Source organism: Acinonyx jubatus, chromosome A1 (assembly GCF_027475565.1).
Source record: "Acinonyx jubatus isolate Ajub_Pintada_27869175 chromosome A1, VMU_Ajub_asm_v1.0, whole genome shotgun sequence".
Classification (NCBI taxonomy): domain Eukaryota; kingdom Metazoa; phylum Chordata; class Mammalia; order Carnivora; family Felidae; genus Acinonyx; species Acinonyx jubatus.
In genome coordinates, this window is record NC_069380.1 from 139,104,363 (window position 1) to 139,123,167 (window position 18,805).

The window sequence follows — 18,805 nt, forward strand, 5'->3', positions numbered from 1 at the left end:
AGCATCAGTGCCGGGGGTTGTATGAAGTGCTGAGCAGGTCGTGTTTCCCATGGCTGGTCCAGTACATTTGGGTTTGCCAGCCTCCCCCTTCTCTCGGGGAAAAACTGAGTCATAGCATTGAGAATGAAAAGCTGTCTTTTTGTCTTGATAGAGTTATTTACAATAGTATCTTTCTCACTTCAGAGCCACAGACTATGTGTGCCAACACCCGGGTCAGAGCCACTCTCGCAGTGTGCTGCTGGTGTGCGTGTTTGATGTAGAGGAGAAAATGGAAACCCTCCTCCGCAGCCCGCACTGGGTGCCAGAGGCTTCTCTCTTTTAAAGGAACTGTGAGCCTTGTGGCCCATCACTGTTGCAGGGAGCCACATTCACCATGTGCGCTCCTCTCTAACTCCTGCCCTCTCTCCAGGCCTGGCTTCTGTTCCGTTTATCGCAGCAAACCTTTTCTCTCAACCATACTGACTCAGAGAAAATGCTTCTTCGTCTTTGTAGTTTCTATAAAAGTAACCATCTAAAACATTCAACTGGCGTCTCAGCAGTCTAAGTCACTATTTAATTCTCAGGATCTGCGAACCCCATTTTTCCAACTGTATTTTAAGCTCTTTAAGAACAAGGACCCTATTTAATAGCATTTCTTCAGTAATAAAGCATCTACTTGGGTGCTCTAAGCAACAATCTCAACAAGAGTTATCAAACCTAGTTTTAATGAGCAGAGTGGGGAAGGGGAATGATGGGAGGTTGGGGAGGCTTCCTTAGGACTTTCAGGTGGACCTTTCACTAAGCATGGTAATGTAGGATTCCGTTAACTAGTTTCAGCTTTACACATAGAATTGTAATTCCTCATGTGAATGTCCCTTTCTTCACTAGGTTTAAAAATGTTACATTTGATATCATATCTACTGAAGATGTGGGCATCTTTGATGTCAGATCAAAATTCCTTGGTGTTGAGATGGAGAAGGTACAGCTCAATATTCAGGTAAGCTGGGATTTCTGCAAAGTGGGGGTGAGTTTTATAATGTGCGGCGTGCTTCCCCTGGCTTGCCCTCTTCATGACAACGTGGGGGTGTAACAGATGACCACTGCAAACGTTATTTGCCAATATTGGCCTTTTAAGCTTTGATGATTTGTGGAAAGCTCTGATCTTTCAAAGTATTAGAACTTACAACGCTTTTAGATGGCAAACCATAGCAGTCAGCTTTTCTAAGTCATGTTTCCATTTTGATGCTTAGAGGGAAAAAAATAGCATAAAAGTATTCAAAGCTATTAAGGCGAGAAAGTTTTCTTATTTTATTTTTACTTTTTTAATGTTTTTCTTTATTTTTTATTTATTTTATCTTATTTTTTGAGAGGGGGCGGTTTGTGAGCAGGGGAGGGACAGAGAGAGGGGGACAGAGGAACTGAAGTGGGCTCTGCACTGACAGCAGAGAGCCCAATGTGGGGCTCGAACTCATGAACTAGAAGATCATGACCTGAGCCAAAGTCAGATGCTGAACTGAACTAAGCCACCCGGATGCCCCAAAAGTTTTCTTTCATTAGGAACTTGGATATCTTTGTAAGACTATATATCCCCAGGATTGGAACTTTACTGACCTCATTTCTGCTTCTTTCTCCTGCTTAGGATCATTTCTACATTAGTTTATGAAATCTGTTAAATGCTTAGGCACATAAGACATGCAAAATAGTTATCTACAAGTAGAAAAATGGCGTCTACAGTCGGAATTATTGCTGTTTTCTCATGAGGACCATATTTAAGCCAAATAGACTTGAACAGAAGCTGAGACATCCAGTTTCTATGTCCAAAAACAAAAGGAGCAAGAACAACAATGACCAAAAAAAGTGAAAGGAGAACACAATCCAAGGCTTAAGATCATCTTCTGCCAAATTGATCCTCAGCATAGGATCAATTAAAAGATGTAATTGAGTTTTTCTTTTTCACATGAGAGGTTTTCAGTGGAAATAACACCTATTTATGTGGGTCCCAAACTACTAGTAAAATGGTTCCCAGGTATTCTGTGTGTATCTATACAAACCATCTTGATGAGCCACTGCAAGAGAGAAGTTCTAGCCTCCCTGCCTGCTGAGCCCCTGGCTGAGAACCCTGAAATCATTTCCCCCTCCTAGGAGCAGATGCCATTGCCCTTCTTTCCCCTCTAGCATTGCTTGTAACTTACAAAAAAAACAAAAAACAAAAAACTAAAGGAGTATGATAAGGGCCATTGAGATAATGGAGTGAGTTAGAGTCCAGAGAGAAAACGAAAGATAATGAGTAATTGTGAAAAGTATACATAAGTAAAACAGCATTATTTTCTACCTTATTTTTAAACGCCAGTAAACGTAGCCATCTAACAATTTAACTGAAAAGCTTGAGTTACTTTATGTACCATTTAGATAAATACGGGAAGAGTAAAGAGAGTGCTGCTAGGGATGTGCCTTCGTTAGTCATTCTTCTTTAGAAGTGGCAAAAACGTATCATGTATTTGTCAAGAAGGAAATGACCCAAGACCAATCAGCATCAACTGGACAGATGAATCCCAAGTGACAGGGACACACCTGTTCAGGGAGGCCTCAGGAATTCCAGGGCACTTCCTTTGAACACCGGTGCAAATACCAAGCTTCATTTGCTCCTTTGTTAAGGTTTCAGTATGCGGTAGGATTAACTCTTCATGCCATTCATCTGTACACAGAATTGTGAAATGTTACTCCTTCGCTGCATACAGATAACTCCTACACCCCAGATTTTTAAAGTCATGAACATGTCACCAGGGCTAACTACATAATTTGTGGGGCTTGGTACAGAATGAAAAGGTACAGCCCCTTATTCAGAATTATTGAGCGTCTCAAGATGGTGAGAGCAGAGCATTACACTCTGTACGGGTTGAATGCCCCAGTAGCCAGCCCAGCATCTAACAGCTAATAAAGTCAGACTTCTGTTTATATTTATGGCTTTCAGACAATTACATTAACAGGTAAATTACCTGATGGCCAGGTCTTTAGTGTGAGACAAGAACTGGCAAAAGGACAGAAATTTCTAAGAGAACTAAGGGAGATCCCTTCTAACATTATGTTTCTGGGTCTTCTTCTCCCCTCCTTCCTCACTTCCTAAATATTATGTCATAATTGTATCCTGCAGCTGTCGGCAGTATACCTAACAGGTGGGTGCGACTGAAGATGCTCTGCTTCCACAAATAATGTTCAGTGTTTATCAAGGGCTACGGGGTTGACGCCGTTCCCTTCCCAGATGAAGAGCTGAGGTTCAGGGAATTCATTACACAAGAGGCAGCTGGAGTCCAAGTTGTTCATCAGTCTGCTCCATTGCCCCTCGCACAGGATTACAGTTGATCTTGACAAAGCATGGGCCCCTACAAATGGCTTGTGGACTTTGATCTCCTATGTCCAATAGCACCCTTGTGAAATTAGCAGTGTTGTCCCAATTTACACAAACAAAACAACTTCAGAGAGGTGGTGTGATGTCGCGGGGTCATAAGATAGCAAATGGCGGGGCTAAGTCTCAAATCTGATCTTCCATCCACAAGTACAATCATTATCATTGCTCCCCACCTTAGGGGCCCAGCTGCTTCCCCTGCAGACACCTACAGGTGTCTCTCACTTTTACAGTTGGAGGAATGTGAGGAGGTGGAGGGGGATGCTGGCAACAGCTAAAGTTCTCTCAAAGATGATTCCAACTTGTGCAGGTGGCCTTGCTTAATAGAGATACAAGGCATTATCATTAAGAACCAAGAAGTTTCCTGGGGCGCCTAGGTGGCTCATTCAGTTGAGCATCCAACTCTTGATATCAGCTCAGGTCATGATCTCATGGTATGTGGGATCGAGCCCCACATCAGGCTCTGTGCTGATAGTGCAGAGCCTGATTGGGATTCTCTCCCCCTCTCTCCCTGCCTGCCTCTCTCTCTCTTTCTCTACCAAAATAAATAAAACATTAAAAAAAAAAAAAGTTTCCAGAGCTAGGAACAAGAAAACGAGGTCCGGGTATTATTCTAGGGCAGTTCAAGAATGATATCTTCTATTTGGGGAAGCCCCCCTGTTCTATGTTATTGTGAGACATTGCTCCTTAATCTCATGCATATGATTAGTGTGACCCAGTTACTAATTCTAGCAAGAGTTGATGTCCTTTGATTATGTGGTGGCAATGAAACATAGAATGATAGACTGACGTGAGAATAAGGGCTTGTTCTCAGTACAGGAACACAAAGTAGTCTAGATCAGGAAAGACTACCTTTGTACACTGCTCTCCAAATTGTAGTCCACAACTTCAGTAAATAACATGAGCATTTATCCCCACTTTACATACTTATTTATAAAGTATACATATTCATGCTGACAGCTCAGAGCCTGGAGCCTGTTTTAGATTCTGTGTCCTCCCCTCTCTCTGCCCTTCCCGCCCTCATGCTGTCTTTCTCTCCTCCGAAAATAAATAAAAACATTAAAAAAAATGTTTTTAAATAAAGTATACGTGTTCCTACTACTAGACTCAAAATATACTTTGTAAAATATATACACAAAATTTAAGTGTTTAAAGAATGAGAGAAAATACTAAATGGGAGTTCTCATACTCTTTTTGCTCCCCAAGGAATAGCCTTGCTCACTTCACTTTAGAAAACACACTGTTCTTGCGGCACCTGGGTGGCTCAGTTGGCTCAGGTCATGATCTTAAGGTTCATGAGGTTGAGCCCCATATCAGGTGAGCTCAACTCCCTCTTCGGATGAGCCCCAATTCTCTCTCTCCCCTTCTCTTTGCCCCCACCCCTCTCCCTTCCCCTCCCCTCTCTCTCCCCCTCACTCACTTGTGCCCTCTGTCTCAAAAAAAAAAAAAAAAGAAACACCACTGTAAAAAGAAACACCACTGTCTAAAGGATATGCCCCATCCTGCTGGATTATCTGTATTTTGAATATTTCAATTAAAATTATAATTACGGGGCTGCCTGGGTGACTCAGCCAGTAAAGCATCTGACTCTTGATTTCAGCTCAGGTAATGATCTCAGGGTCCTAAGATCAAGCCCCATATGGGGCTCTGCGCTGGGCATGGAGCCTGCTTCAGATTCTCTCTCTCTCCCCTTCCACGTGCATGCTCCCTCTGTCTAAAATAAATAATTTTTAAAAGTTACAATTACACATCTGATATTAACTTGATGATGGTTTTCTTGCATACAGTGCTCATCAATTCTAAAAATCTGTTTTCTTTCATTTTGGTAGGTGCTTCTCAAAGTATGGCACTCAGACCATCAATACCATCATCACATGGGACCTTGTTAAAATGCATATTCTTGGGCCTTACCCCAGAGCTACAAAGTCAGAACTTCCAGTGCATGGGGCCCAACAATCTGTGTTTTAACTAGCTTGTGTTTTTAACCAAATGATCCCGATGCACACTGAAACCTAAGAACCTCCACAGAGGTCACTAGGTCAACTGAATCTATTTTTGTCGACAGATTCTTCTAGAATGTTTTTTTTAAGAATGTTCTTAAGCACGCAAAAGGTTAAATTTGAGATTTAATGATGTCCCTTACACTTTCAGGATTTACTCCAGATGCAGTATGAAGGCGTAGCTGTAATGAAAATGTTTGATAAGGTTAAAGTGAATGTAAACCTTCTCATCTACCTGCTGAACAAGAAATTCTATGGAAAGTGAAGTGCCTACAGAAGTGTCATGGAATCTGTGTCACCTGAATTGAGATGAATCTGCCTAATATTTTTGTTGTTAAACATGATTGAAATCACTGCTTACAAATGTGTGGGTTTTTTTTTTTTCTTAAATGACCAAAACTGTTCTGAAGAATGTACCCATGTGCCTTTTTGATAATTTGATACGATGGTAGAATAATACAAAAAATGAATTGATGGAAACACTTCCACATTATGCTGTGGTATAGGGACTCTGACTTCAAACTTTGGCAATCTGTGATTTGTTTTAAAGTAGGGAGAAAATAAGTGTAGCTGACTTAGAGACAAATCTGTAGACCTATTTTCCTATGAAAAAATAATTTTAAATGTCCCGTTTGAATAACGTCATCCTTCATAGATTTTTTCCTTTGGAGAAATGGAAACGTAATTATTTGTAATGAATTATTTACGCAGATACTTTGTTCTAAGCCCTGCCTTCTGGGAGTTACCAATTTTAAAGAACTTTTGTGCAATTCAAAATGAAGTTTTTATAAGTAATTGAAAGTGACAGTACAATAACACTTTCTGTATAAAATTATATATTTTATGTGATTTATTCCTACTAAATGAAGTGCACTACTGCCTTGTGGTAAAGGCTCTTGTTCCCAGAGCCTTTAAGTGACTAAGGAGCACCATGGATAGCGAGCTTAAGCCCCCACCTCTGCCCCTCACAGTTTATTTGAATACTTCAGTTGTGCCTCTCAATTTTTTGTAATGCAATAAAATCAGTATCTAGATGGTTTTTAAATGTATTCTTTGAAAATTGTTTTATGTAAAATAAATGTTAACTGAATTACATGAATTGGACTTTTTAGGTGTCCTAATACGAAATCATTTTGTGGGTAGAAGGTTCTTGGTGGGGCTTACCAGGAAAAGAAATAACGTGTCGACAGCTGTACTTGTTAGGGTGCAGACTAAAAAGCTGTAACCGAGGGATTACAAAACCCTGTGGCTGGGGTGCCCAGTCGGTTACACGTCCTTTCAGTCGTTACTGAAATAAGAGAGAAGTTGGTTTTTGTCAGATTCATCAGTTCAGAGGTAAGTGAGCGGGCTTACAAGATTGTTTAGAGACCCAGGCTGGCCACTTGGCTCTGTCTTTATCACTGAAGGGAGAAAGAAGTCCAGAGCATGCCATTTTGTTTTAAGTAATTTGAGTCACTTCTCACATCTGATTGACCAAAACTTAGTCATGCAGCCACAGCCGGCTTCAATAGAGCCTGGGAAATAAGATCTTTTAATCAGGCAGCCCTGTTCTCAATTAAAAGCTGAGGTGGGGCACCTGGGTGGCTCAGTCCTTTAAGCTTCTGACTCTTGGTTTTGGCTCAGATCGTAATCTCGCAGTTCGTGGGTTCTAGCACCGCATGTGGCTCTGCACTGACAGTGTGGGGCCTGCTTGGGATTCTCTCTCTCTCTTTCTCTCTCTCTCTCTCTCTCTCTCTCTCTCCCTCCCTCTCTCTCTCTCTACCCCTCTCCTTCTCTCTCTCTCTCAAAAAACTAAAAAAAAAAAAAAATTTTTTTTTTAAACTGGGGTACGAGAGAGGTGATACTATTAATAAAAGAAAGAGTGATTCCTGGGGACAGGTTAGCTAGCTATCTTCATGACAGTAGTGATTCAGACTCTCAGGCTGGAGCCCCCTGATACTTGGGATTCTGTTTAATCATTCAACAGGCTTTATTTTTCATAGGGATTACAAAATATTTCTCAGTGTAGCTTAAGCTCATTTAACACAAATGAACTTTAGTGTGAGATCAATAGAATTTGGAAATTACAAATTTTTAAACTTTTTTTAATCTTTTGAAAGAGATCACAGGGGGGCGGAGGGGGGCAGAGAGAGGAGAGAATCCCAAGCAATCTCTGTGTGCTGTCGCTGCAGAGCCCAACGTGGGGCTCAGTCCCACAGACCATGCAATCACGACCCAAGCCAAAATTAAGAGACGTTTCACTGACTGACTGAGCCATCCAGGCACCCCAGAAAGTTCAAATTTTCAAAAGTAGAAGAGAGCAAGTCTACACTACTGGTCGTCTGATCTACAAATGTGGGGTCGACAAAAGAACTACCAAAAAAATTTGAGGAGTCTGCTGAGATGGGAAAGGGCTCCTTCAAGTATGCCTGGGTCTCAGATAAACTGAAAGCCGAACGTGAACGTGGTATCATCGTTGCTATCTCCCGGTGGAAAGCAAGTCCTGTGTGACTACCATTGATGCCCCAGGACACAGAGACTTTATCAAAAATACGATTACAGGCACATCCCAGGCCGACTGTGCTGAGCTGATCGTTGCTGATGTTGATGAATTTGAAGCAGGTATCTCCAAGAATGGGCAGACCCGTGAGCATGCCCTTGTGGCTTACACGCTGCGTGTGAAACAACTTGTTGGGTTCCACTGAGCCGCCCTACAGCCAGAAGAGATACGAGAAAATCGTTAAGGAAGTCAGCACCTACAGTAAGCAAACTGGCTACAACCCCGACACAGTGGCGTTTGTGCCAATTTCTGGTTGGAAAGGTGACAACATGCTGGAGACAAGTGCGAACACGCCCTGGTTCAAGAGATGGAAAGTCACCCGTGAAGATGGCAATGCCAGTGGAACCACACTGCTTGAAGCTCTGGGTTGCATTCTGCCACCAACTCGTTCAACTGACAAGCCCTCGAGTCTGCCCTTCCAGGATGTCTACAAAATTGGTGGCATTGGTGCTGTCCCTGTGGGTCGAGTGGAGACTGGTGTTCTTAAACCAGGCATGGTGGTCACTTTTGCTCAGTGTTACAACTAAAGTAAAGTCTGTTGAAATGTACCAGGAAGCTCTGAGTGAGGCTTTTCCTGGGGACAACATGGGCTTCAATGTCAAGAACCTATCTGTCAAAGATGTCCATGTGGCTGGTGATAGCAAAAAATGACCCACAATGGAAGCCGCTGGCTTCACGGCTCAGGCGATAATCCTGAACCATCCGGGCCAAATCAGTACCGGTTATGTGCCTGTGCTGGACCATCACACAGCTCATATCGCCTGCAAGTTCACTGAGCGGAATGAGAAGATTGATCATCATTCTGGAAAAAAGCTGGAAGATGGTCCCAAGTTCTTGAAATCTGGTGATGCTACCATCGTTGATATGGTTCCTGGCAAGCCCATGTGTGTTGGGAACGTCTCTGACTCTCCTCCTCTGGACCGTTATGCTGTTCATGATGTGAGACAGATGGTTGCTATGGGTGTCATCAAAGCAGTGGACAGAAGGCAACTGGAGCTGGCAAGGTCACCAAGCCTGCCCAGAAAGCTCAGAAGGCTAAATGATTATTGTCCCCAATCCCTGCCACCCCAGTCTTAATAAGTGGTGGGAGAAGAGTCTCAGAACTCTTGTGCCAATTGGCCATTTAAGTTTAATAGTAAAAGACTGGGTAATGATAACAATGCACCATAAAACCTTCAGAAGGAAAGGAGAACGTTTTGTGGACCATTTGCTGTGTGTGTGTGTGTGGCAGTTTTGAGTTATTAGTTTTTAAAATCAGTACTTTTTAATGGAAACAACTTGACCAAAAAAATCTGTCACATCACAGAATTTTGAGACCCATTAAGACAAAAGTTTAATGAGAAAAAAAAAAGAGGAAATGCTCTGTCAAAATGCTCGCTATCTTAACAGTTTGTGGATGTGTACATTTTTGTAATGCGTTAACCTTAACACAGACCTGCATACCTAAAAGGAATCAAATAAACATGCATCTTGTGTAGGGCCCATCTTGTGAAGAAACCTCATCTTCCCTGCAGTTACAGTACGTGAGGAACAGGATCCAGGGACGGTGGGAGGTAGATTAAGCTTCCTCCTCTGTGATCCAGGAAAGATTTTTAGTGGAAATGTGTAGAAGGAGCCAAAGTTAAGGAAAACTGTTTAGAGGCAAAAGCTAACGTTTCATAGTATTTCTGAAGGGAGTTTGGTCTTATTCCGAGACTGAGCATTATGCTTGAGTCTTTATTAATATATACCTTTGTATCATGCCAGTACCGTCGAGGAAAGCAGTGCATGTTTTCTCTCCCTTGGCCCACATGGTAAGGCTACTGTTTTTTGTTTTTAATTTTTTTTCAATGTTTGTTTTTGAGAGAGAGCATGGGGAGGGGAGGGGCTGAGAGAGAGGGAGACACAAATCTGAAGCAGCCTCCAGGCTCTGAGCTGTCAACACAGAGCCCAGTGCGGGGCTCTAACTCACCACGAGATCATGACCTGAGCTAAAGTCAGACGCTTTACCAGTTCAGCCACCCAGGTGCCCCGGTAAGGCTATTTATTGTTGAAGATACTACCAACTGCTACTTGAGATCTTTAAGGCACATGAGTGAACGGGTGACCCAGAGAAGAAATGTGATGGAGCGTGAACAAGAAGAAACCAGCAGAGGCATAGATGTAGATATGGTTGGAACCAAGGCCTATACCCCTCCCAGGAGCACTGAACCCCAAGCCAGCGGACTGTTGTGCCTTATAACCCTGAGCCAGTAAAGACTCCTAACCATTGTAGAGGAAGAAAAATAATTTTCCCTCTCTCCTTCTGAGTGCTTCTTGGCTGAGACGCTCTGTAATAAATTATCAAGAGAAGGGTGCCTGGGTGGATCTGTCGGTTAAGTATCCGACTCTTGATTTTGACTCACGTCATGATCTCACGGCGGTAACTTCCATGGTGGGCATGGAGCCTGCCTGGGATTCTCTCTCTCCCTCTCTGCCCCTCCCCCACACTCTCACTTTTGCTCTGTCAAAGTAAATTACGGAGGAAAAAAACAAATACAAGTTTAAAATGCATACCTCATGTATACACAGGAAAACTAAGAAACACTCCTGGAAATAGCCCAAGCCCCCACCTTACTATCTTCGGCTAAAGACAAAAGGTAAACATACATTAAAAAAAAAAAAAAAAAGAAGGATGGTAGGGGATAGATGGGGGGTGGAGAGTGCAATTCATGGGAAAGTGATAAGAGGAAATGTTTGCTCAAATTTGCCCCACCTGGAACATAAGCCAGGTGAAGAAGGAATGTCTGATAATAGGGCTCTTCCTGGTACAGCCTCCCTATCCAGTGTAAAATCTCTTTATATGTGTAAACTGCCCTTACAAAAGGATTACTTCTGCTCGCAGAAGTAAGTTAGTTTCGAAAAATCATCACTTCGAAATAAGCCATATGCCAAAAGGCATATTTTGGAGCATTACACTCTGCTACCCTCCACCAGCTTCCTCCCCAGAACTCATAGCTTTTCTTACTCAGTGGGAAGAAGAAAAAAAAATGTTTTTTGCTTTTGAAACACTTAACCAATTGAAACTATAACTTCATTTTTGTATAGCTGACTCCTTGACTTTGATGTATGTCTAGTCGTGTTTCCACTATTAGAAAAATGGTATTGTTGCAAGGTTTAGAACTTGTACCTTGAACTGTACTTTTTAGCACCTAGACCTTAAGCTGCATTCTAGCTCCTCTCAAACAATGTGTCCTAGTCATCTCCAAGAGAGGGAAAACCTGTGCATACTTAATATTCTGGAAGTTTGTGGTAAAGAAAGAGACCACCTCAATGTGACCCTTGTCTGACCTGACATGTCTCCCTTAAGTCATTGAGAGACCAGAACTGTGATGATGTGTGTTAGTGTATGTGTGTGTGGTTGAGTTCTAATTAGAGGGGCTATTCATGATGCAATTTTTAAAACTTTGGCTGTGGTTAAGTAGGGATTTGTGGTACTCCTCAAATGTCCCCAGAGGTGAACCACAGGACTCTCAATGGTGATAGCTGCCTATATTTTAAGAAATTCTGCTAAGAATGGATGATACACTGCTGATAAGCTTTTGAAAACCTATTGCCTCTGTTACTGAAACCTGGATTTAGTAGCAGGTTAAGACAGAGCTCTCAAAATCATCCTCTGAGTTCCAGAGGACAGAGGCTGTCTTAACCACTGCTCTAAGTCCAGAGCCTGGCCATGCCTCGTACTTGGTGCAGAGGTGGGGACTCAAAGACTGGATCTAATGGGCTGGGAAGGAGGCAGACCTCACCACCCCACTGTCCCTCAGGAGTCACAGTCTTGCTTTAGGTCGGCCCTGCTGTGAATGGAGCAGCTAGTGACCATCTCATTCTGACAACGCATATGCTCTCAAGTCAGTCTCCAAATAAAGGGGTTCATACAGATTTTCTAGGTTGCCTCACCCTTGTTTTCCTTAGAGTATAAAACCTCTGACCTAAAATACAGTGGACGGTGTGATGGTTAATGTTATGTGTCCATTTGATAGGGCTAAGGGATGCCCAGATAACTGGTTAAAAAACACTATTTCTGGATGTGTCTGTGAGAGTGTTTCCAGAAGAGATTAACTTTTGAAGGCGTGGACTGAGGAAAGATCCCTTCACCTTTGTGGACAGGCATCATCTAATCTGTTGAGAGCTCAAATACAAAAGGGCACAGGAAGGCAAAACCTCCCACTCCCCCACCCCCCAACTGGGCCTTCTATCTCCTGCCTTTACACAGGTTCTCAGGCTTCCAACTCTGGAATTCACACCGGCAGCCTCAGTCTCAGAATGGGAGTTATGCCATTAGTTCCCCTGGTCCTCATGCCTTTGGGCTGGGACTGAACTATACCACCAGCTGTTATGGTTCTTCCAGCTTACAGACAGCAGGTTGTGGGACTTCTCAGCTTCTCTAACCATGCGAGCCTATATGTATATAAGAGAAGATTTATATATGTATATCTATATGTGTATATCTATATACATGATATAGATAGATGATAGATGTAGACTGTTGGTTTTGTTTTTCTGCAAAACCAAAACTAATACAGAATATGAATAGGAGAAGTAAAAGATACTGAGTTCACCTTATAAAACTGGAACAGGGGCACCTGGGTGGCTCAGTCGGTTAAGCGTCCGACTTCGGCTCAGGTAACGATCTCGCCGTCCCTGAGTTCGAGCCCCGCGTCCCTGAGTTCGAGCCCCGCATCGGGCTCTGTGCTGACTGCTCAGAGCCTGGAGCCTGTTTCAGATTCTGTGTCTCCATCTCTCTCTGACCCTCCCCCGTTCATGCTTTGTCTCTCTCTGTCTCAAAAATAAATAAACGTTAAAAAAAATTAAAAAAAAAACTGGAACAAAAGTTTTTGTAGTTGTTTTCTTTTTATTTTATTTTTAATTTTTTTATCAATGTTTTTATTTACTTTTGAAGGAGATTGAGACAGCATGAGCGGGGGAGGAGCAGAGAGAGAGGGAGACATAGAATTTGAAGCAGGCTCCAGGCTCTAAGCTGCCAGCACAGAGCCCAATGCGGGGCTCGAACTCACGAACTGTGAGATCATGACCTGAGCCGAAGTCGACGCTTACCCGACTGAGCCACCCAGGCGCCCCAGTTGTTTTCCTTTTAATAGGTACTGAATTTGACCTTTTCTTAGCACCCCAACCAAAGGGATAGTCTACCATTCTATCCATGGTGTAATTAGTGGAAATACACATGTTGACCCATTATGAGAGTTTAATTTTATTTCTAAACTCAAAATACAAATGCAGATTTGTAACAACAAAAGGCAGGAATGGGTCTCCTATTGACTAGCTTGTACCTTGATTACAGAGCCATCTGCTTCAAAAACAAATATGGAGATATCTGCACAGAACCTGGAGTATGTCATACCTAGTTTGAATACAACTTGATTTTATTTCATATGAGATATGAGCCCTGGTATCACCACCATTATCTTCCAAAAAGAAATTGCTAAGGAAGTCCTTGAATCTCTTGTTGTCTTTGGAGGGCTTCAAATAGAGAAGCAGTAACCATAATACCTGAAGCAGGTAGATCATGTAAAGGGTTTAAAACAAACTGCTTTCGTATCATCTCACGATTAAAATTTTCACCTTTTGGGGGCACCTGGTGGCTCAGTTGGTTAAATATCTGACTGCGGCTCAGGTCATGATCTCACGGTTCGTGGGGTTGAGCCCCCCCCCCATAGGGCTCTCTGCTGTTCAGATCCTCTATTTCCCTCTCTCTCTGCCCCTCCCATGCCTGTGCATTCTCTCTCTCTCTCCCAAAAGTAAACATTAAAATTTTGTTTTCTTTCACCATTTTATGTCACATTTGTTTTAAAACAGTATTAAATACCACAAACACTGTAAAAGGATAGCTAATGACTCACACTATTAGGTACCAGGTAAGTTCAAACAGAGAAAATAAAAACCAGGAGTCAGTGTCAGATGATTTCAGTATGAATAATGCTGCAATGTTGAGATTTCACTTCTGACCAAAATCAACGTGTTAGGGAACCGCTGTAGTGTTTGGTTAGGTAGATTTTCTACCTGTGGAACCTGCACACATTTGCTCTAAAACTGTCAACGAAGGGATTTTGGTATGGATGATATGAAACAAATAGAGATCTTTTTCAAAAGCTCTAAGGAGCACACAAATATTAAAGGAATTTTGTAGAGTATGCAAAAAAAAAAAACCCCAGAAAACAGAACATTACCAGCAGACCATAATATAAAATTAGAAATTAATCATAAAGCAGGGCACCTGGGTGCCTTAGTTAAGCGTCCTAGTCTTAATTTCGGCTTAGGTTATGATCCCAGGTTTGTGGGATCTAGCCCTGTGTTGGGCACGGACTGACTGTGGAGCCTGCTTAAGATTCTCTCTCTCCCTCTGCCCCTCTCCCCTGCTCGCCCACTCTCTCCCCCTCTGTCTAAAAACAAACAAAAAAGAATTAATCAGGAAGCCAGTCGAAACTTCCAATAATGAGTGGATTGAGGAAGAGTTAGTGAAATTGACAAAATATTTTCACATGAATTGCCATATATATGCACATGTCAAAACATACAAAATGCAGATGAAATGTTTACTTGAGGGAGGAGTGAAAATTAAACAAAGCAATCAGTTCAAAACGTTGGGAGAATAATAGTAAATTCAAAGAAAGTAGAAAGAAATGATAAAAAGCCTGTGTGAAAATTAATGACAATGAAAATAAACAATAAAAGCAACAAAACAAAAAGACGGGCATTGGAAAAGAGTCATTTCCAACCTCTGGCCAGATTAATCATGGAAAATAAAGCAAAAATATGTTGTGTGAAATAAATTGGACCAAACTTCAGATAAAATAGTGTTAGAAGAATAAAATGTTCTATATACAAAGGCATACTATAAAGAGTTTAAAAAGAATTAGATATACATATACAACCAGGTAAATCTAGAAAAATGAAAACTACAGAAGTATTCCTAAAGTATGTTACTGTTTGTATAAGTATATAGAACATACAAAGCAATGCTTTTTTTTTTTTTTTGAAACACAAATGTACCAATGGTACAAAAAAACATGAATAAAAAGGTTACTCTTTTGGGCAGGAAAAAATGAAATCAGAAAAGGGTACCAAAAAAAAAGCCTAATGAATACAAGATATATATACATATACATATACATATACATATACATATACATATACATATACATATACATGTTAATGCCAGGTTGTAAGCCCATGGGTATACTTTTCGATGCTTGAAATGTGTAATTTATTTTTTTAATGTTTATTTACTTTTGAGAGGGAGCACGCACGCGCGAATGGGGGAGGCGCACAGAGGAACCGAAAGGAGCTCTGGGCTGACTGTAGTGAGCCAGATGCAGGGGCAGAACCCAAGAACTTCGAGATAATGACCTGAGCCTGAAGTCGGATGCTCAACCAACTGAGCCACCCAGGCGTCCTGAAATATTGTGTAATCTAAAAAAACTCACACAAACTATATGAAATCCTGTTTAGTTCTTTTTATCTCTCAGAGCAGTTTTCAAAGTGTGTCCTTCCCACCTGCCCTTGCCCCCATCATCTTCAGCATCTGCACCACCTGAGAACTCGTTAAAAATGCAAATTTTCAGGGGCACCTGGGTGGCTCAGTCGGTTAAGCGTCCGACTTTGGCTCAGGTCATGATCTCACGGTTCGTGAGTTCGAGCCCCATGTCGGGCTCTGTGCTGACAGCTCAGAGCATGGAGCCTGTTTCAGATTCTCTGTCTCCCTCTCTCTCTGACCCTCCCCCGTTCATGCTGTCTCTCCCTGTCTCAAAAATAAATAAACATTACAAAAAAAATTTTTTTTAAATGCAAATTTTCAGACCACACCCCAGACCTACAGAATCAAAAACTCTGGAGATGAGGTCCAGCACTGTGGTTTAACAAATCTTCCAGATGACTCTGATCCATGCTTAAAGTTTGAGAACCACTGTCTTAGAATTACATTTGTCTAAACTTTGGCTAGGCACCCCCAGACATCGCCATTACCTGGGGCTGCTTGTCAAAAATGTAGAATCTGATTTCATAGGTCTGGAATGAGGTTCAGGAATCTGCACTGTGTGTGATAAAAGTTAAAACCACTGTTTCCGAAGGTAGGTTTTTAGTGACTGTTCAATGAGCAATCCACAACCTATAGAAAACACTAAAGGGAGGAAGAAAATGCCTCATTCTGTTCCACTCTCCACCCTTGTTCACTATGTCTCGGCCCCACTGTAAAGGATGCTTCAATTTGGCTAATATACACAAAGAATGAAGCCTGAGTTTCAGCACTCTGTGCATTCTGTTCTAATGACTAACCGAAAGAGCGTCCTTTTAAACTTCAGTTTTGTAAAATGGTTAAAACCATTTTCCACCAATGACATAGTGGAACTTTTAAAGCGTACTCGTAGTTTTATCCCATTGTTATTTTAAGGATATACATATATATACTTGTATGTGGATACAAACCCTTGAATGATGGACAGAAACTTTTAACCAGGGCCATCATGGATACATGGTTCTTAGAAGGGGAGGGTGAAGACACTTTTACTTTTCATTTAATTTCCTCGAACTGTTAGAATTTCTTGCCACCTGTATTGATTACTTTTATATTTACACTATTTCGTTGATTCTAAAGTGGTCTTCCTTCATGTTTAAACAATCCTGAAGTTGAGATGTTTCTTACAATCAACAGGTATGCCACAGTTTAAACACTGGCAGCATTTTTGTGTGGGTGCTTTGTAGTACATAAATTAAAATGAGTCTTTTTTTTAATGTTTATTTATTTTGAGAGCGAGCCCAAGCAGGGGAGGGGCAGAGAGAGAGAGAGAGAGAGAGAGAGAGAGAGAGAATCCCAAGCAGGCTTGGCACTGTCAGTGTAGAGCCCCATGTGAGGCTCCAACTCACAGTGAGATCACGACCTGAGCGGAAATTAAGAGTCAGCTTAACAGACTGAGCCACCCAAGCACCCCTAAAATGAGGCTTAAAATCGATGGCATCTTAGGATGTATGAAAAATAGTATAAATTAGGGAGTGAGGAAATACATGATTTTAGGGGTTCACATCTACTCTTGGATATGTTTTCCTTGGAGAATTGAATAGGAAAAGATTTTTTTAATTAACTATGTATGAGTTATTCAGTCATTTATTGAGCGACTTCTATACACAACAAGGTCCTGTCCTCTGAGAACGATGGGAGGAATATAGGAAACGAGGCAGTCTCCTCTCTTTTCCCTATTTTAAGTGTCAGGGCTCTCACTGGGGAATGACACTCTCAAAGCGAAATTCCCTTTTTAGAAAGCTTAAACCCGACCAATGACTCTCAAGTAGTTTTATCAACCACATAGTGCAGAACACGCCCGCACAACGAAGAGGAGAAGGGGCTGCGGGTGAAATTGCCCGGAAAAGGCCGGCTGAGGGTAGCCGTTTCCCGCGGCGGTCTTTAACACCCACCAGATCTGCCTGGGCAGCCAAATCAACCGCGTGCTCCTCCCCGCCCAGCCCCAGCCGCGACGTCCCCCGGTGTCCGCCACCCTGCGACTCGAATTTGGCCGAACTGCGCCAAACTCCCGTACAATCTTCCCAGAAAGCGCGAGGGATGCCTTCGGAGCACCCGGGCCGCCCTCGGGAGGCAGGCGCCGGAGCCGTGCCGGGGGCGCAGGGAACGCGCAGCGGCCGCGACCCCGGGGGAGGCTGCGCAGGTGCTCCAGCGCCCGGCGGGGCGGAGAGCGCGGTCAGAGGACAAAAGGTTGCAGCCGTGCGGGGCAGGAGCGGCGAGAGGCTGCGCTCGGGCTCGGCCTGACGAGTTCCCCTCGAAGTCAGTCCGCGAAACCGTAAGTGCCCCACGCAGGAAAAGACTAACTTCAGCAAATAAAGGGAAACGAATTTATAAAAATGTCAAAAAATCTGCCCAAACAGAAAGGCTCCTTCTCATTAGGGGCTACCTTGTTACTGCAGGATAAACTTTGCAGTCCACTCTCCCTAAGTTAAAAAACACGAGTCACTTTGAACCTTTCAGCTAAAGACCCAGTTTCCCAAAGGGCAGCAGCGCTCGGCCTGAAGGGGGGCGCTTTGGCTCGGGTCGGGAAGGTGTCGGCCGGGGCCGTGGGGGCCGGCGCCCTGGGGCGCATCGCTGCTCGGAAGTTCACTGCCGACGCCTTTGCTCCCCAGGAGGGTCATGAGAAGCCAAGGCAAAAGCTCCCGAGGCCGCGCCGCCCTGTTCCGAGGACCCCGCCGGTCTGAGTCACTGAGAGTTTGTCGGGTCAAAGGCGCCCGGAGGAAAAACTGTCTCGGTTAGATCCCCCCGCCGGGCAGTGGCCGGCTGCCGGGACCGGGGCAGGGCGGGGCGCGCGGTGCAGCGCACCGCGAGAGGCCGGGTCGCCGAAGCCGGGGACAGCGGAGCGGCGGCCGAGGGGCTCACGGAGAGGGGGAGGGGGAGGGGAGCGTGTGGCGGGCGGCCAACGCCTGGACGCGCACACTCGGCGCCGGGGGGCGCCCTTCCCCGCTCGTGCGCCTTGGCTCCTGCGCGCCCGGGTTCCGCCCCCCGCCTTCGCCTCCGCCTGCGCCCTCGGAGAGCCACCGCACACGCCACCAGACACTCCGGCCAGTGGGGCGACGCGGAGCGTCCTCCCTCTGTCTCCGGGCAGTGAGCGCTCTGCCCGCCCGCGCGTGCGCCCCGGCGGGCGGCTGGACCCCGCGGCGAGAGGGAGAGCGCAGGGAACCCGAGCCGCTCGGAGGCGGGGCCGTCTGCCCGAGCCGCGCGGAGCCTCGGGACAATGGGGCCGCGGCGGCTGCTGCTGGTGGCCGCGGGACTCAGTCTGTGCGGCCCCCTGCTGTCGGCCCGCACCCGAGGCGGCAATTCCGGTGAGAGCTGCCCCGGTATTCCCTCCCTGCTCG

The 18,805-nt window shown here is 44.0% G+C and overlaps 2 protein-coding genes and 1 pseudogene across 5 annotated transcripts in view; all 3 read left to right on the forward strand.

The window, feature by feature from the left end:
- The window catches only part of IQGAP2 (IQ motif containing GTPase activating protein 2), a 292,655-nt gene extending 286,169 nt beyond the window's left edge, over positions 1-6,486 (forward strand). For all 3 annotated transcript variants that reach the window (XM_027039688.2, XM_027039709.2, XM_015072106.3), the window contains 2 exons: positions 868-976; positions 5,534-6,486. In XM_027039688.2, the coding sequence (XP_026895489.2) occupies positions 868-976; positions 5,534-5,647 (223 nt within the window). In that variant the 3' untranslated portion in view covers positions 5,648-6,486. The remainder of the gene's footprint in view (positions 1-867; positions 977-5,533) is intronic.
- A 1,263-nt stretch (positions 6,487-7,749) lies between these two features.
- LOC106974802 (elongation factor 1-alpha 1-like) lies at positions 7,750-9,217 on the forward strand (annotated as a pseudogene).
- Positions 9,218-18,366: 9,149 nt separating this feature from the next.
- Positions 18,367-18,805, forward strand: part of LOC106974825 (proteinase-activated receptor 2) — a 98,627-nt gene continuing 98,188 nt past the window's right edge. Inside the window, exon 1 of one of the 2 annotated variants that reach the window (XM_027039678.2) lies at positions 18,367-18,772. In XM_027039678.2, coding sequence (XP_026895479.1) covers positions 18,685-18,772 — 88 coding nt within the window. In that variant the 5' untranslated portion in view covers positions 18,367-18,684. The remainder of the gene's footprint in view (positions 18,773-18,805) is intronic. The other variant, XM_027039671.2, reaches the window with a different exon arrangement.